The sequence below is a fragment of the Lygodium microphyllum genome, chromosome 4, assembly GCF_053477565.2.
Source record: "Lygodium microphyllum isolate KBCC chromosome 4, Lygodium_microphyllum_v1.1.10, whole genome shotgun sequence".
NCBI lineage: Eukaryota > Viridiplantae > Streptophyta > Polypodiopsida > Schizaeales > Lygodiaceae > Lygodium > Lygodium microphyllum.
This window is the reverse complement of record NC_141138.1, coordinates 2,374,481-2,393,492: the sequence shown is the minus strand read 5'-3', so window position 1 is coordinate 2,393,492 and position 19,012 is coordinate 2,374,481. Positions and strand designations below refer to the sequence as shown.

General features: G+C 41.3%; 1 protein-coding gene across 1 annotated transcript in view; it reads left to right on the top strand.

Annotated features, from left to right (window-relative positions):
• Nucleotides 1-1,923: 1,923 nt before the first annotated feature.
• Nucleotides 1,924-19,012, top strand: part of LOC148036735 (putative ribose-5-phosphate isomerase 3, chloroplastic) — a 37,191-nt gene continuing 20,102 nt past the window's right edge. Inside the window, exons 1-5 of the mRNA XM_087675621.1 lie at nt 1,924-2,241; nt 2,322-2,371; nt 2,503-2,595; nt 2,978-3,019; nt 3,100-3,162. Coding sequence (XP_087531747.1) covers nt 2,043-2,241; nt 2,322-2,371; nt 2,503-2,595; nt 2,978-3,019; nt 3,100-3,162 — 447 coding nt within the window. The 5' untranslated portion in view covers nt 1,924-2,042. The remainder of the gene's footprint in view (nt 2,242-2,321; nt 2,372-2,502; nt 2,596-2,977; nt 3,020-3,099; nt 3,163-19,012) is intronic.

The following is a 19,012-nucleotide window of genomic DNA, read 5'->3' as shown; positions in this document are numbered from 1 at the left end:
TAGCTAATGGCCTTCATAATGGTTGTGGCTTACCTACACCTTGCAAAACATCTTTAGTAGATCTCAATATTTTCCATAGGATAATTTTCTTGACACTATACAGGGAAGCTTTAGCGCATCACATATATCTAAGGCATTGCTCTAGCAAGACCATGGCATGCCCACAACATCGCTCTTTCAAGATTGTAGCTTGCACTCAATGTCATTCTAGCAAGACCATGGCTTTTCACCTCCTAGACCTCAGTAGGAAAAATGTGATCATCGAGATTCTCTTCTTTGACAATGGTACTAATTCTAGTTAGTGCTCATTGGGACTGTGAGCCCTTTAGTGGCAAGTGACTTGCAGCCTACTAGAGCATAGTTCTAGCAATGTTGTAGATTAACATTAGTGCCATGTGACCTATCAAAGAGTAGCTCCATCAATGCTACGGATAAGCTCGAACAAAGCCATATACGAAAATATGGAAACATGGCCTCTTCTTTCACTCTGGAGCCCTTTTACCTTTACTTTGGTTGAGAAGATACCTTTTGCAACTAGCCATGGTTCAAGTGAGCATGGTTATTCCAAGTTGCCTTGACTGAGTGGTTACTTTGTTGGTTGCAACAATTGTTTCTCTATCACCTACATTATAATCATGATGCACTCTAGAAGCAATTACTACAAGATGGCTGCTTTGGAGTAGTGGCCCACAAATCACTCTTATTATATAAAAGGATTTGCTTTAGATTTGTTTTAGCAACACTTATATCTTTGTTTTCTACCAATATGAGTTGTTTTGTTTGGTCTCGAGCACTACTCTATCTTCCCATCTCTCTCTCTCTTTCTCTCTCTCTCTCTCTCTCCCCCCCAAAAAAAAAACAATGATCAAGGTTGCCTCTACTTGCACCTTAATATTAAACTCTCACTTTGTCAAGCACTTGCATAGTTTCCCTCTAGTCTTATTATGACATTCTTCTAGCTCCTATCTAGTGGAATCCCAACGGTCATGAAGAAAGCATCCTACTCAACATGAACCTAGCACACACTCCTGCCACTATAGGAAGTCCGATCGTTTTTAATTTACGAAGAAGATATGTATAAGTTACATGCTGATAGCTATCTATGTGGTTGATTTGATACTAATAACGAGGATGATTAGGTTAATGAAGTAACCAACATCTTGAGAAAGGAATTTGATGTGAAGGATTTGGGGGCTTTGCAGTCTTTGTTGCAAAATAAGAGGCTAGGAAACTTGATGACATTTGGTTCATGTAAAGGCAAAGTGTTTGGATATGTTGGCTAGCTTGGGCCTATCGATATCCCCATGAATTCAAATTTGAAGCTTATGGATGGTTGATGTTGTAGTTGAGATAGAGAATGATATATGTATAGGCAATAATTAGAAATTCTACCCACTTGATCAATACAAGGCTTAATTTGGGTTATGGGGTGGGTTTGGTAAGTCATTGCATGCAAAAGGCACGAAAGCCTTTGTAGGGTTACACTATTATATGGTCTATTTTCTCAGTATGGCAAATATGTATAGTCATTTGGACATATAACTACGAATTGAGTTGAAAGTGCCTAGGGGAGATTTATGAGTTGACATGCATTCACCACCCTATCTCTCCCCCCCCTTAGGAGGGCAATGCTCATACACTCGCCGAAAGACTAAAGTCGAGTAGTGAGAAAGCCACTACGAAGTAAGGTTCACCCCCTATGGGAGCTTGAGCCTTTGGACATCCTTATGCTTGTAATGTTTAAAGATGCACTTAGGCTTTAAAAATGAGGGAGCAAATGCGGTAAACTGCAGGTCCATTGGTATTGGTAATTTCTTAAGAGGTGCTTAGATGAGACCGATTTTTTTCCGAAGAGTTAACACTCACTTCTCATGTGATGGTCCATGGAGTAAACTACAGGTCAGCATGATGGAAGACACGCCCGGAGACACTCGTATATATGTTGTGGATAGGCTTCCCCCACAGTTGGAAGGCCTCGGGACTGCATCGGAGACGAACGAGGATCACCTTTTCCCCTGTGTAATTCTCCGCAGCTCCGAGCCATGGCGACTGCTGCTGCTCTAGCTGCGGGATCATCATCGGTATCCCCATCGTCTTCTCTTCACCTCCATCGCCCGTTGATCTCCCCTTCTTCTTCTTCTCGGGGGCTTTGCCTGTCCTCATTGTTCTCTTCCCCCCTGCCTCGCCTCCACGCCATCCCTTTCTCTCGTTCTCTTCCCATGGCCGGTGTCCGAGCTGCAGGTAATCCATTCTGCCGTGTTGTCTTCTCAGAGCGAACATGATTTCGGGAAATAATCATCGATCCGTCGCTCTCTTGGCAGCTTCTAAGGTTCTCACTCAGGACGAGTTGAAGAAGATAGCTGCCGACAAGGTGAGTAATTGAGACCCGTGATGCATATCCGATGCATGTCAGTAAGAAACCTGCATTCTGAATTCAATTTTTCGTTCCTTCCCAAAAAACTGAATGTCTCTCCATTCGTTTGCCATATCGGTATTGCAAAGGCTGTGGAGTATGTGGAAAGTGGAATGGTTCTGGGGCTTGGCACTGGATCTACTGCGGCTTTTGTAGTAGCCAAGATCGGGGAACTCCTTAAGGTACCTGTTGTTTGTGCTCCTAAGATGCTTAAGAACACATTGTAATTACTATATGGAGCTGTGATTACTTACCCTGATAAGTTACCTATTACTGAATCTAGTTCAGCAAGGTTAGTGTCTGTCTGTTCTGCTTTTTCAAGTTTGTGCTATAATTGACACGTAGTTCAGCAAGATTAGTGTATTTCTGTTCTGCTTTTTCAAGTTGTGCTACCTGGATAGGAAATATCTGAAATAGGATTCCAATAATTAGCATCTGCATAGACGAGGTTTTCGGTCATAAATATATTATTGCTCTTTGATTTCCTGCTTTTCAATATTTTTACTTAGTAAAGCAAGCTCATTCTTCTGTTGTTTTGAAACAACTCTTTTTGGAGGCTCGCAGGAAGGCAAGCTGAAAAACATTGTTGGAGTTCCTACCTCCAAGGTAATAGCACTATTCCTCCTCAAGGATGCTAGCAGGTTTGTGCTTTTACCTTCTCACCTTCTAGTTTTGAACATTTGCAGCGGACAGCAGAGCAAGCTGCTTCACTTGGCATTCCCCTCTCAGTTTTAGATGATCATCCGAAGGTAATTGATTCTTTTTCAGATGTCTATGCATTTAGTCAGGTTCTTTTTTCATGCCTTCTGTAACAATTGTAATAGTCTTCTAACTGTCAGCAACTTGACCCATCAGATACTTTACACTGTTGAAATGGTGAATATGCCCTCTACCAAGTCTCTTATTTGAGCTTATCCATTTTGATACAGTCCACATTGGCTTTTCCAGAAGCAATTTCCAGAAAAGTATGTTCATGAGGACATTTTCATTCAGTATGTCCATGAGGACTTTGTTAGCTTTAGGAGGTGTGATGACTGTTGAATGTGCTGGGAAACTACCTTGTGGACTAAGTTTGAGCTTTCATCTTGCTTCAAGCTTTTGTTGAAGCATTCTTCTGACTGCTCTAATACAAGTAGATAGTTTTGCCCCAAATCTTTGCACTCTGAATGCCTGCAGATCAACATCATGAAAACGTGTTGGAACTTCAGGAAGAGAACACCGTTGAATGAAGATACATCCTTGTGGTTGTAGCTCTCAGAGGTCTAATCATTTTTACTCATGTACAACCAGATCATGTAAAAATCAGGGTTAAAGGCTTAATGCCTGCTCAAGTTTGCTCTATGGTTCATACTATATCGCAATGCCCTAGGGCTAGGACAAACTTATGATGGTTTGCCAAATGTTGATAGCTTTTGGGCCTCTGAATAGGACCTTGAGATTGTAGGGTAGGATTTCTGACAATTGAGCTACAAGTCTTTGGATGGCCTGTTATTTACCTCCCAAAGGGTTGTGTGACTGGTGGTAGGGATTGCCATTTCTTGATGCATGGAAGCTAAGCTAGTCGTGCAGCTAACCGTTAACAGTCACAATGTGTGACCGGCCTTCCCTTTATTCAAATGTTGGTGAAAGAATAAAGAATGAAGTGATAATGATAGGTGCCTGCCACTTGCAGTGTAGAGGTGTGTGGATACTGTCAATGTATTAATACACGGGCGGCTAGGCACATGCATCTTTATCCCCAACGACCTTCTACTTAAAGGCGAATGTGTCCCTAGTGAGGAGAGAACAAGAAAAAAGTGACAAAGCACAAATGTACATAAGGTAACAGGACGAGGAAAGACATCATCTCATCCAACACCCATCAACTCCTTAAGGAAGGCAAAACGCTCCGTCGAGAGACTTTTCGTGAGAAGATTTACAAGATTTTGATCAGTTGAAATCTTGACAAGGTCAATAGACTTGTCTCTCAACGACCTCTTTGATGAAGCGGTAACGTACCTCAATGTGTTTCGTCTTCACATGGAATACTGGATTCTTGGCTAATTGGATAGCACTCATAGAATCCGAATGCAATGTAGGAATTGCATTAGTAATACCAAGGTGGCACCAGACGACCTAACTAGAGAGCCTCGTTGCAAGCTCCAATGGCTGCAATAGTAGTAGAGAGGACTATGCATTTTTGCACCCTAGACATCCAAGAAATAGCACCTCTAGCAAAGGTGAAGACATAGCTAGAGATGGACTTTCTGTTATCTACATGTCCTGCATAATCAGAGTCAATGTACCCCATGACTCCAGTATCCTAGCCACCATAATATATACATATAGCTGTTACGTCCCCTTCAGATACCTCATGATACCTTGGATGGCATCCCAATGCCGTCTGCTAGGTGTAGCCATATAATATACCACAACTCCCACTACAAATGCTATGTTAGGATAAGTGGCTATCAAACTGCCTGCGGCGGATGCTAAGGAATCTTAGCCATCTCGGCCTTTTGCTCATCAGACTGCAGACAATTAGCTTAACTAACCCTCACATGAGAAGGTAGAGGACAACCAATAGGCTTACCATTCTACATATGAAACCGCTCAAGGACTTTTTGGATATACTCCTATGAGACAGATAAAGGAGCCGCTTAGAGTAATTGCGTGTGATGCGCATCCCAAGAATATGTGAGGCTTGTCTCATGTCCTTCATCTCAAAGCTCTTCTTGAGCTGAGTTTTCAAGGCATCTGGTTCATCATGAGCGCTCCCAACAATAAGCATATCATCCACATAGAGTACCAAAATCATAAGGCTGCTTTGTATATAAACATGGATCCATAGCATTACGGCTATATCCTTGTGAATGCATCAAACTTGTGGTACCATTCCCTTGGTGCATACTTAAGGCCATAAAGGCTCTTTCTTAACTTGCATACTAGGTGTTCCCTACCTTTTTATTAAAGCCCTTAGGTGGCTGCATATAGATCTCATCATGCAAGTTCCCATCTAAAAAAGTAGTCTTTACATCCATTTGATAAAGGTCCAAGTCTAGTTGAGCAACCAATGCTAATACTAAGCGTAGGGTTGTCATTTTGACCATTAGAGAAAAAACTTCATCGAAATCAACACCATATTCATGCTTGAAATCCTTAGCTACCAATCTACCCTTATAAGCGGGCTTGGGGCGTCTAGGGATATTTTTCAACTTATATACCTACTTGTATGGCAATGTCTTTTTGCCACTAGACAAAGGAACTAAATCCCACGTATGGTTAGTCTGTAAGGAGTCAAACTCCGATTGTATAGCCCTGTCCCACGAGTGACTATCATCTTTGTGCATGGCCTTATCATAAGAGAGGCTCACTTGCATCTGTCACCATAACACAATCGATAGAGGGCATAAAGCACTTAGGCGAACGTCTACCTCTAGTAGAGCATCTCAAAGCAGGTTGATCTTGCACAAGTGGGGCTTGGGCCACTGGAGTATTAGTTACTATTGCAACTATTGCAAGTTGTCTAGCTGGCTGTACGTCTCTTGAAAGATCACCTTGCATACCTCAATTGCCTGCTCAGGTTGCTTATGTATATTTTCTTTATGGAAAATGACATCATGGCTACGGATAACCTTGCGAGCCTGCGGATTTTATAGGTGATAGCCCATCTCACTTGCATCCCCATAACCAAGAAAGATGCATTTCAAGAACTTAGGATCCAACTTATTGTGCTTGTCCTTGGGAGTATGGCAAAATGTCTCACAACCAAAGATGCGCAAATGAGTATAGGATAGAGGTTTTCTAGTCCAGACCGCCTTTGCAACATGGTAATCAATAGTAGTACAAGAGAACCGATTAATCAAGTGTATGGCAGTAGTAACTGTCTTAGCCCAAAAGTGCTGGGGTAAGCTTGCCTAGCTAAGCATATTGCGAACTCTCTCCTGAATCATCATGTTCATGTGTTCGGCAATACCATTTTGGGGAGGGATATAGAGGGCGATCAACTAATGCTTAATACCTTGCTCATTGCAAAATTGCTTAAAAGCTTTTGAGTCATACTCACTCTCATTATCTGACCTTAAGCATTTCAGCCTATATCTAGATTGGTTCTCGATAAGAGCAAGACAACGCCAAAAGGTTAACAAGACATCCAATTTTTGCTTAATAGGGTAAGCTTAGACCTTATGTGAGTAGTCATCAATGAATGTGACAAAGTACTTTGCACCACTTAGCACCTGACAGGGCATGGGACCACATACATCCAAATGAGTAAGAGCCAAAGGCTTGCCCATGTGCTTCAGACTTCTTATGCATATTACGTGTTTGCTTGCCATATAAATAATGATCACAAGACTCAAAACACTTATAGTCTAGGGATAGAAGATACTGCAAAAATTGGTAAGCATTTTCATTCCTTTCAAAGATATGTGCAAGGCGATAATGCCAAAGAGATACATGTGGAATTGCAACCACAGGTAAATCATGGTCAATTGACCTAAATACAAAGCAAAGAATAGAGGGTATTAGACTTAGCACCACGTGTAATAACAAGATTCCTACAGGAAATCTTCCATGAGGAATCATCAAAAGAGACAATATAACTTGCATCATCCAAGGTGCTAGCAGAGATGAGGCTCTTTATGAAAGCCAATACATGATGTACATCATGAAGAGTGAACATACTATTCGAATCAAAATGCAACTGAACATCACCAATACTAACTATCTCTAATGCCAGGTCATTACCCAAACAGACAGATCCAGTCATATTGCGATAGGAGTGAAACCATTCTCTATTAGGGGTCACATGAAAGGAAGCACGTGAATCTATCAACCAACACTGAGTATATCTTGACAAAGCATCAGTTAGTTGTGAAGCATCCAAAGAAGAAGCTGCCAAGATAAGATCATCATATATATTAGGTTGCACTACATTAATCTCCTCAATCTTGACACTATACTTGCTATGCGCAATGCTAGGATCATTATTATTATCCTGCATTTTACCCTTTTCCTTTTTCTTGTGCTTGTTTTTGTGTATTTTATGGCATTGTGGTCGAATATGACTTGCTTTTTCACAATAATGACAAGTAAGACTGGAGTTACAGCCATGGGACTTACTGTGAAATTGTTCACATGTCTTGGAGTGAGACTTGTTAGAGTCTCTATCACGGCTTTTTTCATCCTATTGGCCTCTCATAGTTAATGCATGGGATGTACGGGAAGCATCCACATTCTTTTTATTCACCTCTTCTAGCAAGAGGGCACACTCTCAACATCATGCAATTTCAGCCCATCCTTAGCACAGAGAACTGTATGGAAAGTATCCCACAACTCAGGTAGAGTACCAAGCAGAAATAAAGGATGCAAAGTATCCTTGAAATAAATCTTTTGTAAAGCTAAATGGGTAATGATGGAGTGAAACTCATTTAAGTTTGCAGACATAGAAGTCCATTTTTTCATGCGAAGGTCGAGCAATTGTTTCAGCCAATACATTTGAGATGTAGGACTTTGCTTGTCATAAAGACTCTTAATCTGTGTTGTCCAAAGCTCATATGCAGTCTGATTTCCAATTACAATATTGTAGAAAACCTGTTTAGAGAGTGACAAAATGATTGTGGACTTGTAGCTCATCCAGTTCATCCCAATCCTTGGCTGCAATGTTTTCGGGTTTGGCATCCCTATTTTTGAGTGGTCTAACATGTAATTTCTATACTAAAATCTAACATATCTGGGTCTTCCAATAGTTGTACTTGGTCCCATCCAGTTTCTCAATATTGAAGATAGCACTGTTACGAGAACCACTAGCCATAATGAGACTAAGCAACTACGCAAGGGGGTAAGATGGGTTACTGTAATACCTTGCAAGTCAGCCCCAAAACCACTGCCAAATCAAACAAGAGATAGGAGATACTTCCAAAGTAATGAACTTTCCACAAACTGTAAGCAAAAGAATGTCAAGTCCAGGTGATTGTCCTCAAAGTAGAATGCATAGAATTTAAATGACAGGTTGCTGTAATAAATTGCAACAATATACCAACAACTAACTATGAGCAACCAAGAAGAAAGAAAGCCATGAATAACCGGTACTTAAGAGTGTCACAAATGTAGTGTGTCAAAAACCATACATGCAATAGGCATAGACATCATGCACAGGGTAGGTTTCAAAGATAAATGAAGAGAACTGTTAGATGCATAACCCACTGAGCAAAGTTCAAGACATAACTCAGAAGCACATAAATACCACTGATAACACCTTGACAGATATAAGTACCAAGTCCAAGCTAAGAGATCAAATCAATCCACGATAGGGTAACTGCATCTAAAAAATATCAAGAGCGCATGTATATGTCATAATGAGTCCCACTGTCTCATTGTGATAACCTCAAGCTCAACTGTATAAATTAAATGCTTTGTAGTACATCCAAGTGCCAATGTGGCTGAGTACATAAAGCTTGTTAGCTCCCACTAAAGCAAAAGTCAAATGCCAAATGAGCAAGCAAAGTTTAAAACATAATGTGAATGACATTCGAGTATCCAAGATCCATAGAGCATACATCCGGAAGCATTGAACCCAAGTAGTTTGCAAGACTTTGATTGTAGTGTCCAAGTAGTATCCAAGGATAGGAATGACATCCAAAGTCAAAGCATCCAAGCTCCAATCTCAGCTTAGGAGCATGCCATAAACATATCCATAGGCATACATGACAACCAAAGTGTCGGTATATCCAATATGTGGTACCTGAGTAGCTTCAAAGCATAATGAGCATAATCTTGATCAGACAACTGCTTGCTATCCACTATGAATAACAGGAATATGATGGTCAAAATTGAGTGAGTGCGAGCTCAATCGAAGCGCAAAATCGTTCTAAGACATGTGTCAAGTATCCCCAAGTGTTAAGCAAACATTCGGGTATCAATACCAACCTTGGAGGCATCAAGTGACAAGAGATATACTCTTTTCCTAGATAAATGACATTCAGCCCTGTTATTACAGCAATGAAATCTGTGAGAAAATCGAGCCAAATATGTGCTCAAATCAGCCCAAAAGCATAACCATACCATTCGGGCACCAAAATAGCAATCCTCGAAGCATCAAACGTGCATTATGGAATTTATTGTTTGCTGTCCAAACCAGATCAGTTCCAGTTCTATTTTGTGTAAAACAGAGAACAGAAAACTGGACTGAATCAACTCTGTGAGTGCCTAGATTTGTAGATCTCGTCGCGCTCTTTGTTTCTAGTTATAGAACACCTAAATCTGATACCATATGCAAAAGTTATGGCCAAAATATGACAACGCCATCAAGTTGCCATAGCTGTCCACGACTTCTATAGCATGCTTTGTATCCACTCAAAATGGATAAAATAGTTGCTCTTTAGCTCAATAAGCACTCAACAAGGCTCAGCTAAGCCTTGGGAAGCTCCTCAACAAGCATGGAGTAAAAGCTGGAACAAGCGAGAATAAGGAAAGACTCAATGCATACCTCAAGAGAAAGAAACAATGGCTGGCATGAAACCTTGAGTTGAAGCTTTGAATCCGGGCTGAAGCAAAGGATGAAGAAGCTCCTTGAATGGTTAGCTCTAATACCATTTGAAGGGAGTGAGCCCGGAGTGGAAGCACGTGAGTGGAAGCAAGAGCTATAGTGGAAGGAGCAAGAGCAAGAGAGGGAGAGAGAGAGAGAGATACAAGATGTGGGAAATCCAATAGTCACAATGTGTGGCTGGTTTTCAAATGTCATTGAAAGAATAAAGAATGAAGTGACTGTGATAGGCGTTCGCCACCTGCAATGTACAGGTGTGCAGGTATTGTTAGTGTAGTAATATATGGGCGGCTAGACACATGCGCCTTTACCCCTAACACTAGGGAGAGGCTCCATGGTTTGAAGGTAAGGCAAAGTTGTGGCAAGGGATAAAGAAGCCTTTTTGACCATTATTGGGCCTTTATGAGAAAGCAGCCTTTTCAACAAAGCTGACAGGCTGCTTGATGACAGGCAGGAGGGAGCAGACACCCTCCTAAAATTCACTGTAACCAGCACCTTAGGATGGTTCTAGCACAGCCAAAAAGAGGTTAATGCTTCACCTAATAAGGCAACTAGTAATGTAGTTGCAGTCCTGACGGATATAGAAGGAAGAGGTGCTGGTCTGCAATCTGAAACGACAACTGAAGATTGCAGGACAACTGTTGAGCCCCTTAAATTAAAGGCTTGCATTATCACAAAATTATCATGCATTTCAACCTAATTTTACTCCACACAAACAGGCCCAAAAAGGTTTGTTTATGAAAAAGTGTAATTTTATTCCAATGGACATATGCCCAAAACTCAGCTATAAAAGGACACATTGTGGGCATCCATCCTTATCCCCTTCATTCTGCTTTTTCAGCCATCAGCCATCGCCTTTATTCCATTCTACACATGCCATTTGGTGGTGCAATCACCATCATCTGGAGGTCATCACCTGCTGTTGGACTGCCACCTAGACTTGTTGCTACCTAATGGGAGCTGTCGCCAGCCTTTCTAAGCCATCACCAGCCATTTGGAGGTGCTGCCCAGCCTGCCCAGCTACTGCTCTACTGATCTTCCGAGTGGTCATCACTCCCAGAGCATTGCAGACGGCATTGCAGACGGTACTATGCTGCTCTTGAGGGCTGTCAGCTGACATCATTATCATCATCATCTTGATCTGCTGTCCATGGAGCTGCTTGCCATGCAGCCAGCATACCCTGTGTTTTTGCTGCTTGGAGTTATCAATAATCATAGGCATCCTACTATTGGAAGGATTGTGTTCTGCTCCCTCCATTGCCATGGTCATCCTTAGCGGACTGCTGCTGCTGTGTTTTTGGATTAGTCTTGAGTATGGCACTCTTGGAAGAACTGTTCTTGGCATCCCCTACTCCACTCAGAGCTCACCTTTGCCCTGGTCCTCAAGGCACAGAGGTTGAGTTCATTGAGCATTCATTAGATTGTGTTTATCGTGTTGTTGTACATTTGAGTATCTTTGTGTTTGCCATAGTGCTTCATCACAATTGATTACAAACTGAATTAGCACAGAGATTAGTCCAAAGAAGGAAGTAGATGTGAAAGAGATGTGGTTGGGATCAATGTTGTGATTCGACAATCTTAGATAGTGGTAGCCCATGGTCAAAGAAGGTGGGTGATCAAGCATCAAACAAAAATGGGGCAAATTACGTCAAAGATGGTGTCTTGAACTTGTAGGAACCAAGGCAACTTGTCCAATTAAAGAAGCTAAAAGTCGAGGAGGTGATGAAAGGTTATGCCTAGAATCCCAAGGTGTTAGGTGAGTAAGAGGGTGGTTTAACCAAGATTAAATTTGAGGAGGTGATTAAAGTTGATTTGCTCATCTTTTCCTCACCCATTGATCGAAAGTAGTGATTACTCTACCTAGTACTACCACCTAGAAGACTCTCTTTCTCTCTCTCTCTCTCCCCCCCTCCTTCCCCCTGTTAGATAATGCCACATCCTTGTAAGGTGCCACCAATGATCCATGGTACTCTTAAGTTGTAAGGCTCCCATTATGAGGAGAAGCCATGTATAAGCTTGGACATTGGTTTGGTCCTGACTTGCATCTTAGATGAGGTCTATGTGATTGGATGGTCCAAAGGTGACCTTTGTGGATCTAACCTTTGGGTTAGATAGAGTGGTTATGTTGATAGTAACTTGAGGCACGATGTATCGAGTTGCGGCTCCTGGTTGGGGGGTTTTAGGGGGGGCCAAAGGCCTCAAGGGGTAGTACCCCCAGTTCGACAGTAAAAGAATATTCCTTGGTTGACTAGGGAAGGTTCATAGTATGGTCAGATAGGCCGACCAGACTACCTTTTCGAGCTATAAAAGGAAGACTCCTCCAAAGCCATCCCTAATCTATCTTCCACTCAGTCAGAGTTCTTTCAACTAGTCTTAAGCCCTTTGCCTATCAGAGGGGTCTTAGGGGGGCCAAAGGCCGTGAAGGATAGCATCCCCCAATCCGATAGTAAAAGGAATATTCCCTGGCTGACTAGGGAAGGTTCATAGTATGGTAAGATAGGCCGACCAGACTACCTTTTCAAGCTATAAAAGGAAGACTCCTCCAAAGCCATCCCCAATTTATTTTTCACTTAATCAGAGTTCTTTCAACTAGCCTTAAGCTCTTTGCGTGCCATTTGTTTATATTACCATCTAAGCTTTACAATGGAAGCACACGGATGGATAGAGCCATCTTTGTATCAATTTGTTTGGAATTAAATAAGTTTTTGTTTTTCTCATATTTGTTGTGTATTCTCTACATCTTGCTCAAGTTTTATATGTTACGTTTTGTAATTTTTACATGATATCAAAGCTTAGGGGCCTCTTAAGGAGTGGAGTATGTGAGAGGCAAGGGCTTCAACAACGAAGAGTAGTAATGTTGTCTGGTACGTTAGGTAGTGGTGCTATTGTATCAACAATTTAAACACTAAGGATTCGCTTCTAAAGAAAAATACCCTAACACAGAAACATAAACAGAAACGGTATGACAAAGCACAGAGTGATAAAAAGAATACAGTTAGGGTTAGGGTTGAGTAACTCAGAGACAATGAACACAGTGAATATTTGAAATGATATGACTACTAATAATATGATGCTCATGCAGCAAACACACTATGCAGTGAATGAATATTGAACCTCGAACTCCTGTATCTCTAGGATCAGGGCAGGGGTAATGAGCTAGAGAGTGTGTCGTACTCCAAACGGATCCCGAATCGCAGCAAGGCAACCTCCGGATGTCGAACACCGGCAAACGCAGCAGTGAGAAGTTGGATCTGATGCAGACAGCAATGAGGAGAGAGAAAGACTAAAAACGGAGCCTACAGGAGAGAGAAAGACTAAAAACACTGGCAGGATAGTTTGCAAGAGAGATTGAAAACGCAGGCAGGACAGCCCGCAGGAGAGAGAAAGACTGCAGCGACTGTAGACAGGAGAGAGAAAATTGTTAGGGTGGCAGCTGGAGCCTGCAAATGCAGTAGTTTGCTGACGTGGCAGGCTGTACGACAGCAGTGCAGACGAATAGCAGTCAATCGCCAGGCAGAAACAGCAGCAATCAGTGTGTGGAGGGCTGGAAATAGGCGCCAGACTATAGGGAACAATGATGTACAGCAAGGGCTGAGATGTCCTCTGTGACCAAGGTGTGGGCAGCAAGCTGGTAACACCTGAAACCTGTAAAAACGAGATTGTGAAAGAGTGGAGGGCTGGCTGCCAATTTATAGAAAATTGGATTCTAGATCCTCTCCCACTTAACTTTCTCGATCCGCTCCCCATTTTAGGGTTTTGGCTAAAATAAGCCTAAAATAAGCATGTTTTGGGGCTGTAGTGGCTAAGTGCATTTCTTAGCACAACACCCGCTCTCAGGCCCAAAATAGGGCGAGAAAAGTAGGCTAGCCTAAATTTTGATTTACCCCAAGGTGTCCCACCCTCAAGCAACCAGGGGATCGGACAAAAGGTGCACGTCGGCTGCCCAGTGGCCTACCAAGACTACAAAGGCAATGGATATCTTACCAAGGGAGCCCAAGTGATCACCCCAGAGAGGTTAGGGCATTGGACCAAGGGTGCTCGTTGGCTGTCCAAGGGCCTATCAAGGCCTACAAAGGCGGATGGAATCAACAATGGACTTGTTTGTTTTGTTTTGTTTTTTGTTTTTTTTTTTTGAAAAGTGTTTTGAAAATACATAAGTAATATAGGGGCAGCGGCCGATTAAGTGACAGATAGGAAAAGATAAAGAGAGTTTTAAACCCAAGTTATTCACAAAACTAGCAAGCCAATCCCTCGCATTGACAAGGATAAGTGCCTAAGGATAATAAAAGTGAGTGTATGTGCTAATCATGTATTGAATATGTGAGAGGCAAAAAAAAACGTGGGCTTAGCAAGACAAGCAAAGCAAGCAAGGGTAGGGAAAAGTGCCTTTAGGAGAACTGCCATGTGTTATGCTACGAATATGGTGGATCCTAGAGTCGACCACTCCAAAAGACTGAAAAGGGATAAACGCGCATAGATGCATGTTGACATGAACAGAATGCCAATGCATAGGGTAATGCAAAGGGAGATGCAAGATGCCATGCTCATGCAATATGCTATGCAACGGTGCCACTGGGACAGTGCCCTCGTAGGGAAAGTGTTCACTTGTCCAAGTGCCCTTTTACAATCAGGTCATCCTGATAGTGCGGATGAAGTTACAAATGCCCATAATACAATACAAATGAATAAGTGAATGTAATGTCTAAAAAACTGTAAGCATCATCACTGTCACGATCAAGAGTAGGAGTTGCCCCCTCTCAAACTGAAAGGGAAAGTAAGAGGGAAGCACCCTCTCCCCGTCAAGCTGAAGAAGTAGGGGAGGGTGTACCCAAGCCGATCTTGGGTAGTAGGTATTTGAAGAACCGGCCGGTTTTGCTTTGGTCAAGATATCTACAAAATTATCTGATGAAGGCACAAACTCTTGGCGAATAGTGCCTAGCTCAACCCGCTCTCTGGAAAAGTGGAAGTGGACTCCCACATGCTATGTCTGTGGTGTGATGATCGGTATAAGATTGCTTGTCATCAGTCTTCGATACCATACAGTGATCACTCTGTCATAACACGAGAGATGTCGTTCCGTTTCACCACCTAACCTCGCCTAGATGAGTGTTGGCTTCTCTCTCTAGTTTCGTCTGCCAGCCGTCCGCTTCAGGTGAGTCCTACTATTCTTAGACTCACTTACTCTCTAGGCTCCCCTTGATGCCGTTCGGGTGCCCAAGCCCCCGGACGGTCATCCCTCGTGCCTGTCTCCCATAAGTTACATTTATTAATGTAACATTTCCTTCCCCGTAAGAATTGGTTTCATCCTCGAAAACGATACTTGGAAGGTCCAATTGTAAATTGGGAAACCTTTTTCTTAAGGTACTTACTCGCTCCCATGTTGAGCTTTCTTCTGAACAATCTTTCCATTTGACCAAATATTCTTGATAAATAGTATTCCTTGTTCGTCTGTTACGAACATTTAATATTCTTTCTGGTTCATGTGGATTAGATTGGTCATCTAATAGCTCCTCAATGTTATCATCTAAGATTAGATTGTCCAAATCACCCAGCTTCTTTCTTAGCTTACTTACATGAAAAACTGGATGTGTTTTACTACCAGCAGGTATTTGGAGCTTGTAAGCCTGTTCTCCCACCCTTTTAAGTATTGTGAAAGGACCACAATACCTGGGTGAAAGCTTTGGACATTGTCCCGTTTTCATGGTTTTAGTTTGTTCAGGCACCTTAAGATAGACCAATTCTTCTTCTTCAAAGGAGATGTCTCTTCGGTGAGGATCTGCATAAGCTCTAGCTTGATTTTGAGCATTCTTAATATTTTCTTGAGCAAATTTTAACATACTATTCATATCCTCCAAAAAGTCCTTGGCTGCCTGAACCTTTTCCTTATGCAGTCCGACTGCATGAGGAGCTATGGGCTGAAACCCATACATTAGCATAAATGGACTATATCCAGTGGAAGAGTGCTTGGCACTATTATATGCAAACTCTGCTATCGGTAGATACTCTTCCCAATTAGTTTGCCTTTTACTTACATATGCCCTGAGCATATCTTCAAGGATTTGGTTAACCCTTTCAGTTTGCCCATCAGTTTGTGGGTGGTCCGCCGTACTCATGCTAAGTTTAATATCCAACTTCCTAAATACAGCACGCCAAAATTGACTATCAATTTTTTTATCTCAATCAAAAACTATATTTGCCGGAAGGCCATACAATCGGTATATGTTCTCTACGAACAATCTAGCCAATTCTGGTGTTTTAACATCAGTTGAAGTTGGAATAAACCTAGCCATTTTGGTTAGCATATCCACAATCACCCACACAGAGTTGTGCCCCCTGTGTGTTCTAGGTAACGCAACAATAAAGTCCATGGAGATACTCTACCATTTTTCCGAAGGAATATCTAATGGGTGGAGAAGTCCTCCCATTTTCAATCTTTCAATTTTATTAACCTGGCATTTATTATATTTGACCACATAGTCAAGGATGTCCTTATTCATTCCAGGCCAATAGAACTGCCTTTTAATAAAACAATAAGTCTTATTAACTCCTGGATATCCTGCAATAGGGGTATCATGACACTTAAAGAGTATCTGATGCCTTATTTCTTCATCTTTCGGGACACATACCCTACCCTTGTAGAGTAAATAAGCATTATCAATGGTAAAATTCTTCCACTTGAATCTCATTTGAACAACCCCTAATGCTCCATTTCCTTGATGAACATCCTTAGATATTCCTTCCTCTGTGGAGGCTCTTCCATTTGGATCCCCATTATTTATTACTTCCCATATATTGGAATATGCCGGATCAACTTGGCATTTCCCTTTCAAAGATTCAAGTAAATCGGAAGTGAACTGAGTGAAACTCAATTCATTTATGATGGGCATTCTGCTGAGTGTATCAGCCACTATATTGTACTTCCCCTTTTTATACCTTATTTCGTAGTCGAACTCTTGAAGGAGTTCGGCCCATTTGGCTTTACGCCCTTGTAGATCCGGTTGGTCATTAAGCCACTTAATTCTTTCATGATCCGACAAGATCAAAAGTTTGGCACCGTACAAATAGTACCTCCATTTCTTCATTGCATGTACTATTGCATACAACTCCCTCTCATAAACAGAATAATTCCGTTTTGCACGGTCTAATTTCTTGCTTTCAAAAGCAGCTGGTTGACCTTCTTGTAATAAGACCGTGCCTATCACCTTGTCACTGGCATCGGCTTCAACCACAAATGGTTTATTGGGATCCACAATTAATAGTACTAGAGCTGTAGCAATAGCTACCTTAAGTTTTTGAAAACTTTCATTTTGGTCTGTTCCCCAATTAAAGCTCTTCCCTTTCCCTTTAAGTTGGTCTGTTATTGGAACAACTATTTTGGCATAATTCCGAATGAATCTACGATAAAATCCAGATAAACCTAGGAAGATCTATAGCTCTTCCAGGTTCCTTGGAGATGGCCATTCAATAATTGCCCTTACTTTTTCTGGATCCATCTTGATTCCCTCTTTCGAAATAATATGCCCCAAATATTTGACCTCTTGTGCGAAGAATTCACATTTAGTTTTCTTCGCATAAAGGAAATGTGTTCTTAACAATTGGAATACTAATTGTAAGTGTTCCAAATGTTCTTCTTTTGATTTACTAAAGATCAAGATATCATCCAAGAAGACTACTACAAAGTGTCCTAGATAGGGCCGTAACACACTATTCATCAGCTTCATAAAAGTAGCTGGTGCATTAGTGAGGCCAAAAGGCATCACCAAAAAATCAAAATGCCCATATCTAGTACGAAATGCTGTCTTAGGAACATCCTGTGCCTTAATTCTTACTTGGTGATAGCCTGATCTTAAGTCTATCTTTGTGAAGAATTTTGCCCCTTATAATTGATCAAAAAGATCTTCCATTCTGGGCATAGGAAATTTATTCTTCACCGTTATCTTATTAAGTGCTCTATAATCAACACAAAGTCGCATAGAACCATCTTTTTTCTTTACCAATAAAATTGGCAAAGCCCAAGGTGAATTGCTGGGTTGTATAAACCCTTTATCAAGGTAATCCTTAATTTGTCTTTCAACTTCTCGGTGCTGTGTTTTACTTAACTTATAAGGTGGTTTAGAAATAGGGTGTGTATCCCTATCTGTGTCAATTGGGTGATTTACATCACCCCTATCTGGTGGAAGGCCACTTGGTAAATCAGAAGAAAACACATCTTTAAATTCATCGAACAAACCACTTAATTCATTACTTACATTCAACTCACAAACATAAGAAAATAGTTGCTTTATATTATAGAAAGTAAAAGTGTTTTGTACAGGAACAGACCATAACATATATACCTCACAAGCTTCCTTCTTTATCAGCTTCTGAACTTCAGTAGAACACAACAAAGGGTTATCAGATACTTCATGTTCACCTTGAATCACAAAAGTCTTACTATCCCTTTCAAATTCCAGTGTATTATGATGATAACTACGTTTTAAGGATGGTTCCAATCCCCATAGCCACTCCCTCCCTAAAGCAATATCGGCTCTTTCCATATTCATAATTTGGAAATCAAGTTTATCTTTATATCCTTGGATCTCGATTTCCAAATTGGATACCATTGTATCCCATATTTTATTATCGTGACCTTGGATCATACGAATAACATATTGATGCCCACTCTTTTGTTGGGGAAGTTTTAATTTTTTGATAAGTACATAATTTATGAAATTGTGGGTAGCAAAGTCATCAATCATGACTCTAACCCTCTTTCCAGCTATCAATCCATGCACTCTAACTAAATCATGTGGCCCACAAGTAGGTTGCCACATAGAAGTTGACATACAACACCTGTGTTGTACATCCTTGTGCAAGACCTCTAAAGATTTATACTTTTCATGCCCCTTTAATTCCAAGGTCTACACTACATGGATTTGTTTTTCTTTTCCCTTGTCCTTGCCCTTGTCCTTTCCTTTATCTTCCCCTTTTTCCTTTGGGGGCAATTCTAGGCAGCATGATTAGGGGATAGGCAATTGAAACACAGCCTTTCTTTTTTGGCCTTATCAAAGTCATCTTGACTTAACTTTGACCTT